Source organism: Punica granatum, chromosome 4, assembly GCF_007655135.1.
Source record: "Punica granatum isolate Tunisia-2019 chromosome 4, ASM765513v2, whole genome shotgun sequence".
NCBI lineage: Eukaryota > Viridiplantae > Streptophyta > Magnoliopsida > Myrtales > Lythraceae > Punica > Punica granatum.
The window spans coordinates 38931168-38940653 of NC_045130.1; the positions used below are offsets into that span (position 1 = coordinate 38931168).

General features: G+C 42.1%; 2 protein-coding genes across 8 annotated transcripts; one reads left to right on the plus strand and one right to left on the minus strand.

The window, feature by feature from the left end:
* Nucleotides 1–383: 383 nt before the first annotated feature.
* LOC116204697 (U-box domain-containing protein 32) lies at nucleotides 384–5512 on the minus strand. Of its 7 annotated transcripts, none has more exons than XM_031536914.1 (10): nucleotides 5322–5512; nucleotides 5016–5232; nucleotides 3930–4051; nucleotides 3699–3820; nucleotides 3515–3619; nucleotides 3031–3421; nucleotides 2797–2946; nucleotides 1986–2513; nucleotides 1017–1745; nucleotides 384–912 (listed from the first exon to the last, which is right to left on the minus strand). In XM_031536914.1, exons 2-10 carry the CDS (start codon nucleotides 5164–5166, stop codon nucleotides 730–732), a joined length of 2481 nt encoding a protein of 826 aa, XP_031392774.1. In that variant the 5' UTR covers nucleotides 5167–5232; nucleotides 5322–5512; the 3' UTR covers nucleotides 384–729. The 7 variants fall into 7 exon arrangements, with proteins under 7 accessions (XP_031392774.1, XP_031392771.1, XP_031392772.1 ...); XM_031536911.1 differs by having other exon boundaries at nucleotides 3930–4054; XM_031536912.1 differs by having other exon boundaries at nucleotides 4997–5232.
* A 1282-nt stretch (nucleotides 5513–6794) lies between these two features.
* On the plus strand, nucleotides 6795–9457 carry LOC116205288 (uncharacterized protein At3g49055). The gene is made up of 5 exons (XM_031537844.1): nucleotides 6795–7804; nucleotides 7909–7985; nucleotides 8355–8466; nucleotides 8573–8689; nucleotides 8913–9457. Exons 1-5 carry the CDS (start codon nucleotides 6863–6865, stop codon nucleotides 9267–9269), a joined length of 1605 nt encoding a protein of 534 aa, XP_031393704.1. The 5' UTR covers nucleotides 6795–6862; the 3' UTR covers nucleotides 9270–9457.
* The last annotated feature ends 29 nt before the right edge of the window (nucleotides 9458–9486 follow it).

A 9486-nucleotide genomic window follows, 5' to 3' on the forward strand; every position in this document is an offset into this window, starting at 1 on the left:
TCAGTGGTAACCAATGATATTATTCGTCAGGCAATATCGAAGCCTGTGATCTCAATGAGAAATATATCCGATAAAAATTGAACATTTCATCTCCAGTTAAATAAGTATATGAATGATCATTTTAAACGAATTATACAGCGAAAAGGAGTTGGTGAGAGTTTCTCGTAACTAGCCATACCAACTCCTGCCTTGTCAGTCATCCCTCTTTTTTATCTTATTATCATTAATCATATGGTTATATCTTGTTAATCCCTTTTCCTCTCTTTTGGTATCTATGGTTGTTCCTATTTAATAAGCATAAAATTAAATAGTTTGCCAATAAAATAAAAAAGGCAGGATGTGTAAAATGATAGGTTTTTTCCTCGTGGTCGGATAAATGATTATTCGGGTGAAATATTTCATTAATTTCGGAAGGATTTCGTAGTCGAGTCAAGCCACGTTGGAATAAATGTATACATGTGTTTATGATATCAAAAGACTATTTCCCGACAGGCAACTAGATGAAGCAGAATCATTGAATACACTATCTTACTTGTGTATACAAGTTTTGTATCGAACTTGGATATGCAATCGAACTTCTTTCCTCTTTTTCTTTTTGCTGTACATGAGCATGTATTGTATGCCGAGTTAGTACCGGAGAGTAGAATTGTAAGTCTGGTATCAGGGCTCGATCCATAAAACCGGAGCACATGTAGAGATTATTTGCAGAGGAAGAAGCGGAGAACTATTCTACAGAAGCTGCCGCCACTCTTGAATCGCATAGAGAAGAGCATAGTTCGGGACTAAGTCGGTATGCTCGAGCTTCAGATTTGTCATTGGAGAAGTATTATGGCCACTATCCAACCATCCTCTGATTGCTTCTGCTTCATAGGTATGCCCATCTGCTGCTATGAGTGGATCTTTCATGACTTCCTGAGATCAACATCCAGCTATTGGAATAAGCTATCAAGGGATACGGCAGATTAAAGATGAATGAAATACATGAAAGAGCCGACGTAGTGTTTCCAAATTACTACCTGATATATGGGGCAGACGAAGTGAGAGGGAGCTTGGCGACTCTCCTCTAAATGCAACTTCGAAGCTGAGGTGATTGCCAAGTCTCTCATCAACTCAAGAACAGTCCAAATTTCTGAGACAAGGTCCGGGCGATCAAGCTTGTTTGACTCACAACACCTTGCTGACACTCGAGCCAACTGTTCTACTTCATCAAGTGGCCAATCCCCCGCGGAAACGTCCAACACTGTATTAAAGTTCCCCATTTCAAGGGCACACCTAACATCCTTCACAACACTCGAGATTGATCTTCCAGTTATGAGGCGTAAAAGTATAACCCCAAAGGAGTAGACATCTGATTCTCGAGTTAGCACTCCAGTTGCATGATACTCAGGGTCCTTATATACAGAGCTCAAATGGGGATGAGGGTCTTCTTTTCGGGCTAGTCGAGAGATGCCTAGGTCACTGATCTTGCTCACAAAGTTGGAATCAAGGAGGATGTTGGAGGGCTTTAAGTTTCCATGGATAATAGAAGGCTCGTGGGAATGGAGGAAGATGAGTGTGGAGCATATCTCTGCGGCAATTAGCATTCGTGTCTGCCACAGGAAGGGAGGGGATTTCTTGCCCCTGCAGGTGAGCCGGTCTTCGAGGCTTCCGTTTTTCATATACTCATAGACGAGAGAGTACGACTCTGGGCATGTACCAATCAATGTGACCAAGTTTGGGTGCCTCACCCGACTCAAAACCTCCACCTGTAATTTGATTGAAAGAGGACCATCAGGAGTCGAGAATAGTCAAGAGGGAAAATATAAATATAGCAGCCATGCTAAAGGTGGGGTTGGAGGCACAAATTGCCTCCTCAGACTTCCAAACTTCTAAGAAAATTCTTATACAGGATCTCTAATCACACCCAAACTTAGGCAAGCAGCAAATGATTTCCCTAATACGTAATACCTGACTGCTGCAGAAGAAACATGTGGGGTTAGTCATACCTCGTCTTGAAAATCCAAAGCTCCCCGAGAACCAGAGAAGGGTAACATCTTGATGGCAACATCAGCGTGCCTTAGCGTCCCCTTGTACATGGTTCCATATCTTCCTTCCCTGATTTTGCAGGATTGATCAAAACTGTGAGTTGCTTGAATAATCTCCTCAAATGTAAATGAAAGAATGAGGGGGCCACAGAAGCTTGGAGACTCCATCCTCACTGACTTCCTCAGCACTCTGACCTCTCGCATGGCTTCTCCATGCTCTATTCGAAGCCTATCTCGCCTTTCTTTGAAAGCTATCAAGAGTTCCACAGCGGAAACAATCTTCTCCTCTAGCTCTCCCTCAACAGAACGTGATTTTGAAATCTGATTCTCAAGTGCTGAGTTCTGTTCTTGAACTGCATGGAGGTGCTTTATAATTCCAGAGTGCTGATTCTGCACAGCTTCTAGTTCTTCCTTTTTTCTCTTCAATTCTTTTTCAAGCTCTTTCCTTTCATTCGATTCCTTAGCATATGAAATCTCTAGCGATTTTGCCTGCAAAACTAAAATAATTTGTTATCCAGAAAAGTGGAATTTTTCAAAACTAGATGGGGCAAAATAAATAAATAAATAAATATCTATATACAAACTGGCCAACATGCTCTCTGCTCGAAGAAGTATTAAAGAGAAACAGTTTCCAAGATACAGTTTCCAAGATAATACTGAAATCAAGACTGAGGTTATAAATTAGTCAAACCATGACTGTCAGCCCATTTCGAGAAAAATACTAAATAGATAAGAGAAGGGGGGGAGGGGAAAAGAGGCAACAGGGACTTGCATTCTGTTTGGCATCGAGAGCATTCTCTTCCTCCTTCCATCGCTTTATTGCCTCCTCGAATTCTTTCTTTCTGGAGTTCTTAACTTCGATTAGCGCCTCTTCTAACCTATAATGTACATCATGAACTTCCAAACCTTGAGTTCCCTCTTCCTGCAACATATATATAAGTAAACTTTAACTCAAATCAAGCACACCAAATTCTTATTCAAGTAAATATAAAGAGACTACCCTAACCTGGTCTGATACGGATCTCAACTTGGAGGTACTTGTTGCATCTTCAGAACCTTGAGATTTGAGACTCCTAAGTCGTCCCTGAAGTTTACTTTTCCCAGACTCTGCAGAATGCTGAATCAATGATCTTCCTTCTATGGTCTGAGGCAAAATCAAAGGGTTGAAGCTCCTGAAACTATAGTCAAGGTCCTCTGATCTTGATCTTTGAATTGGAAGATATGCCTGCTCAAAAGTTTGAGGAACAGGTTCTGACATTGAACACTCAAGTTGCCTTGTCTCACTATGTAAGCTTGTGACCGAAAGCAATGACGGGATAGTTTCTCCTTCAAGCTTCTCATTGTTCCTCAGATCTGTGTTTGTTTCTTCGTTGGCCTTACTATCATTCCTCAGTTCCCTGTTTTCATGAACTCCAAAGTAGAAAATGGGCATTTTATACTTTTAAACAGAGCATAACTGCTTTAAATCAGACAGCATACTGCCAGCCAACCTCGTATATATCAAGCGACCGTTGCAAGTGAACCAAATATGGGAAAACTCCGGCGCATTTTGGCAAACAAAAATTGCTTTTCTGGATTTTAAAGTCGAAAGATTCCTGCAAAGAACATTATTAGCCCGTTGGCCGAATTCATCCGAGCAATAAATACAGTATTTACACTCAAATCAATTTGTACTTCGAATAGTATTTGTTAGCAGCAGCTCCCATGACAAGCCATCTGATGTTGTGAGAAGAGATGCTTTCTACAATTCCCTTCCCTACATCATCCCTTTCAATCCATATTTTATCTGCCTCCACCTACAGAATTAAGACATCGCAATAACTTATAAGTGAAGCTTTTCAAATGGAAGTTAATGGGATTCATTTGCTGTTCAGTAAATAAGCAAGAACTGGTAGATAATACTACCCCTGCTTCAGCAAGAAAGCTTTGGTAATGATTAAAAATCTCATTAATCTTTTGCATTTCAACATCCTGCTGTGAGACCTTCACTCCATTCTCCTTCGGTTTGTATATAACAAATTTTCCATCTGCTGACAAACGAGGACAGCGAAAATCATAAAAAAAGTATAACGAAAGCTGGAAGAAAAAATAAACAACAACCAAAAAAAAGAAAAAGGAAGATATTATAGAACTTCATTCTCACGTATAATCTAAGTACGCTTTTTTTCCATAACATTCGGCAATTGAAATAGGATAGATTGGAACAGATTCTCCTGCTTAGGGGATTGCGGATCTATTTTTACGTATGAACATATTTCAAGGTAAAATCAGTGAAGGAGGGAAAAAGAAGAATAACAACAATACAGAACCTCAGAGTCATATTGCATCAGCACAATGATCTAAACTTGCATGCCCAAATTGCCATATCTCAGTCCTCTATTCAGGAAAAAAGCTGTCAGCATAACATTCCGGGTCCAAAATGGCTTTTTTCACTTCTGCAGCGCTATTTAGAAAATTATAACGCATCTTCAACATGACGATGACTGGATGCATCCTGCTTTTAGTTTTGGAAACTCCCACATATTATTATTATCGCGCTTCAAATAATGTTCCTTTCCTCTCTTTGTTCAGACCAGGTTAAAAATTGAACAAACGAAAGAAAATACATGATACAAAGTACCACTCCGGTACATCCTGCAGATTTCAGCAAAATGAGGATTTAAGAGTAGCTCAAGCGACAAAACCCTTAATGATAGTGGAAGCTTAACGTCCTCGCTGAGCACTTTTGACATTCCGATGGTCAAGATTACAAAGACAAAAGTACTAAAAATACTAAGGGCAAAATCATAGGCATCAGCCCGCAAATTCATAGGTGAGAACTGATCGAGCACTTGCAAAATCACTAATGGCAACACGGATGCCAACCCACATATTCAAGAAACTCATCGAAGAAGTAAGAGTTGAGCTGAAAATCACGAGCAAACAGTTCAATAATAAAAAACTGGAACTTCAACAGAGTCCAAGCAACCCACTGATTTCCAGATTACTCACTGAATGCAGCTGAGTGGGCGGGCCTGTGAACGTGAAGCAAGCAAATTTTCTTGCCGACGAAGTTGTCGAGTGCCCATAAGAGCGTCGTCTTGCTACTCTCCACGCTCTTCCCGACCGCCACAAATATGGTCTCATCCGCAGCGCCGCCCATCTTCAGCTACTCCTCCGAGTGGCATAGGACGCGGCCGATCAAATTTCAGTGCTCTTCCTTCGATCGCTGCGGTTAAAGCTTTGCCGGGTCAGCACCCAAATTGACTAACACACCGCCCCCACCAATTCAAGAAAGGACAAGAAAAAGTCATGAACTTTTCAATGGGGTATGACTCCGAGCTCTGCAATTCATTTCATCGTATTATATACGGTTGCCCTTTTGAAAAAGATGGGCTTCGGTAATGAATCGGTTGGAAAAGATGCCATCTTTTCCTTCCATGGAAAGTAATGAGACAAGTGGAAAGCTGCGGAATTGCAGAGGAAACGGATGACAAAGTACTCGGCATAAAGGAAAGTATTCCATGTTCTTCTTCTGTATAATAAGTTGGGAGGAAGAAGACGAAGACGAAGAAGATGACGTCTACGGTTGTGATTTTGACATGGCACCGGATGGAGGATTCTCCACCGTTGGATCTAAAAGCCGAGAATAATTCAGTATTTTTGGATGGATTTTTCTTCTCTTTTTTTATGCATTTTGTTGTTGATAACTTGATATTGAAGATTCTTGATGGGTCTAATTAAAATTAAAAATAAAATGAACCATGGGAAACAGTTCAACGTAGTAGAAACGCATCCATGTCCATGTGGTCAAGAGAAGGGGGGAAAAAAAAAAAGGTTAAGTCTTTGATCTAGTTGGGGTCAGCTCAACAATCCATCCATTCATTTTATAGAGCATGAGATATTAAGACATACATGAAGAACAAAATTCAAAGTTTATTAATTATTAATAAGCACCCGTATAAAGAGTAGCTCTTAGGACGTGCCGATGTTTGAGCGAACCGAATCATATTAGAAAAATTTAGATAACTATTTGATGATAATAAATTTGACCCGTCACTAGTTTTGGAAGGGAAGTGCTGGTGTGCGATTAGAATTAGGCCCTAATGAGCCCAATTATCTCATGTCCTACAATTTATTTGGCCCAAGCCTCATAAATTAATATTTTCTTTTGTTCAAACATATATTGATCTTACACTATAATTGGAAATGGAAAGTGATCATATTGAAATGATACAAATAATAAAATGTCATTTCCCCCCTTCTTCGTAGGCATCATCGAGTCTATTCAAGCCTAACGTAATTTATTTTATACTTTTGAGTAGAGAAGAGTCTACTTTATAAATTTTTCATTGACATTGGTTTCTCGAAATGAAAAATATGTCAATAAGAACCGCATGGATATATTTCCAAATTTTTAGTTTGTCAAATTATTCCATCTTAGAGAGACAAAAAAAAACTTGAAAATTGATTTTGCATACACAAAATCCATTGCCATATTTTGAGGACTGAAACTTCTAGTAAATTGATTACATTGATAATTCAAAATAATTATTCACTAAAAATTAAATCAAAAAGAAATCCAGCGCCAAAAACTAGTCTGCAGCCAAGGCCTGGACCTACCAGCAGTCTTATCTCCGGGAGACTTTATATGCACCGGGTTCATGAAAACCCCCGTTCAATTTTCAAAAGGCTGAACGTGGGCCTCCACGAACCCGGTGTACATAAAAATCCATCACTTGTCTCCCTCCATTCCGTTGACCGTTAGCTTTAGTTTACGCAGCTCCTTCTCCAATCTCTCTCACCTCTGGCGAAGGTTTCTTCATGAGGTTTCGCGGTTATCCGATGCTCTATGGACCATGGAGACCACAGAGGAGCCCCAGATGAACGGCCCTGATCCGCCCGAGCCCGATCATGGCCTCCTTGCCGAGCTCGAGTCCCTCCGCCTGGAGCACCAGAACCTCCAGTCACAGTCGGCGGAGATGGAGGACACCCTAGCCCTCGCCCGGCGCCAGAGAGACGATTGCGTCAGCGAAATCACCAACCTGTCCAACATCATCGAGGACCTCTGCAGCGAAAGGGACCAGCTTTCATCGAGGGTTGGCGAGCTCGAGAAGTCGCTCAGCGAGAAGGAGGATGACTGCGCGAGGAAGTTCGAGGAGGAGATGAGGGAGAGAGAGGGTCTGAGGGTCGAGATCGAAGTCTACAGGGGGAAGTTCGAATCTTTGGAGAGGGAGACGGAAGAGAGGAGCGGGTTTCTGTCGAGAAGCCTGGACTTGATTCGGGGGGCGAAGGAGGGACTTATTAGGGTTCTTGAGGTCGTCGATGATGATAAGATTGCCGAGAGATCACTGGGCGATGCAAATATCGGAAATGGAGAGCTGGGAATCGATGAGGAATTGGCTCCTATGTGGGAGGAGATAAAGGAGGTGAGGAAGCTCGTTGATTTGGCGGAAGTGAAAATGAGCGATTACAAGGAGCTGAGGAAGAAGGAGAAGAAGCAGCTGGAGAGCAGCGTGGTGAGCCTGACGGAGGAAAATCGGGACATCAGTAGCTTGCTGAGAGTAGCGCTGATCGAGAAGGAGGCCTTGGAGAAGAGCTTGAATAAGTTGAAGGGTAACACTGAGCAGAAAAGGGTCCCCTTGTTGCATTTTGCTGAGCGAGGGCTGCAGAGGGTCGGCTTCGGGTTTATGATGGGGAGTGGCGGGACTATGGAGCAACCAATGGTTGAGGGCTCGGGGGCATCCAGCACGGGAAGTAAGTCAGACGGCAGTGAGTGTGAGGAGGACGTTGTTAGTCTGGTATGTGAATGAATCGACTGGAATGAAGGAACCGAATTTCCCTTGATTTTCCCGAGCCTTATTCATGAATGTCCTCTAACTAGTTTGTTTCGTGCTCTTGACAGGCTTCTACCGTGGAGAAGATAATGAAGAACTTGAGGCTCGAGATCTCTCAGTTGAGGAGTTCTTTGGACGAAGCTAGGTACACGATTTGCTCTTGCTCTCCGTCTCTTTGTTTCTTCTGTGATGTTAAGGAAGAGTACTAGCTTTGATTATCTGAGGTCGCTAAGCATACCGAGCTCAAGTAGCCGGCTTTACTATGCTCATGAACTTTAACAAAGTACGCTGAAACTGTGTATTGTGAAGGCAAGAATATGACTTGGGCCTTTCGTATGGCCAAAAGACTCCCGCAGCATCAGTAGGTTACTCTCATTGCTGCATCCTAAAATGGGAACGAAATTGATCCTTAGCTTCTATGGGAGAGCCAGGAGATGATGTTTTATTTCAAATGGAGCAGCGACAATGCTTAAATGCGGAGATTGTCGAGTGATTGCTATTGTTTCCTTGTCAGGTCAGATAATGAGCGCCTACAGAGCCTTACAACGAAACAAGCTCAGGAAATCACTGAGAACGCCCTGTACATTAGAGAACTGGAAGAAAGGGAGAGGCTATTAGCTCAAAATGTAACGAAAGATATGGTCTATTAAAGAACAAGATATATTTTTCTCGAGCATTTGAAGAGTAAAACGTGCCGTTATTTCTGCTAACTTTGTTTGTTTCCAATGGAAGATCGAAGACCTCCTAACTGAGATCAAAGAGACGGAATCGGAGGTTGCCAGATGGAGAGAAGCTTGCGAGTTGGAAGTTGAAGCTGGGAAACATGAAGTCGAAGAGCGCGATAAAGTGGTAAAAGCTTATGCCCTTACATTTTTTACTTTATTAGAAAGAATACTACTGCGCCGCGAACTCGAAATACATATTAAAGTATGATCTGACGGTATCTCCACATGGAGATCGAAGAATGATAAAGGCCATTAATATATTCATCACAAAACACGTATTTTTCGAGTGTGCATTTTCCTTGTTTCGGTGCGTGATTCATACTAAGAACCGGGATATTGTTGCAAAGGTCACCATCCTACAACAAGAGCTCGAGAAGACAAGGACAGCGTTGGAGATCTCCAATGGAAAGCTGAAGCTGAAGGAGGACCTTGCGGCCGCTGCAATGGCTGCCCAAGCAGCAGCTGAGAAGTCTCTCCAGCTAGCCGACAGTAGAGCTGCAGGGCTGCGGGAGCGGATCGAGGAGCTAACAAGACAGCTTGAAGAGGCGGATAGTCGGGAGAGGAGCGGACGGAGTAGGATTAGGCACATCTGTTGGCCCTGGAGGCCCTTCAAAGTGAACCCTGCGAATCACGCTGCCACTCGGTTTCCTAATGTAAGGAGGATGCTGCCAGAAATGCAATCTCTGCTTCCCTACAATGTCTAATTTATGGTCGAGAAACCACAATCATCTTCTCTCTTTGTTCTTGCTTACAATATTTGTCTAGTCTGCAATTCCTTTTGGTTGTATGGTTAGTTACGAGGTATATAGGAGTGTTTTGTGCTTGTGGATAGCATGTCACTTGACCATATTTTCACGATTTCGTTTATTCATTTTTCATAGCGATTCTTTGACATTGCTTTAAAACGACTTTTGCAATATC

Excerpts from the sequence above, each read along its gene's own strand:
- LOC116204697 (XM_031536911.1), bottom strand. The coding sequence starts at position 5,166 with ATGGGCGGCGCTGCGGATGAGACCATATTTGTGGCGGTCGGGAAGAGC. Across the intron at positions 3,620-3,698 it reads GCTAACAAATACTATTCGAA|GAATCTTTCGACTTTAAAAT; the intron begins GTACAAATTGAT and ends TGTTCTTTGCAG. Across the intron at positions 1,746-1,985 it reads CTTTGGATTTTCAAGACGAG|GTGGAGGTTTTGAGTCGGGT; the intron begins GTATGACTAACC and ends ATCAAATTACAG.
- LOC116205288 (XM_031537844.1), top strand. The coding sequence starts at position 6,863 with ATGGAGACCACAGAGGAGCCCCAGATGAACGGCCCTGATCCGCCCGAG. Across the intron at positions 7,805-7,908 it reads AGGAGGACGTTGTTAGTCTG|GCTTCTACCGTGGAGAAGAT; the intron begins GTATGTGAATGA and ends TGCTCTTGACAG. Across the intron at positions 8,467-8,572 it reads AGAGGCTATTAGCTCAAAAT|ATCGAAGACCTCCTAACTGA; the intron begins GTAACGAAAGAT and ends TTCCAATGGAAG.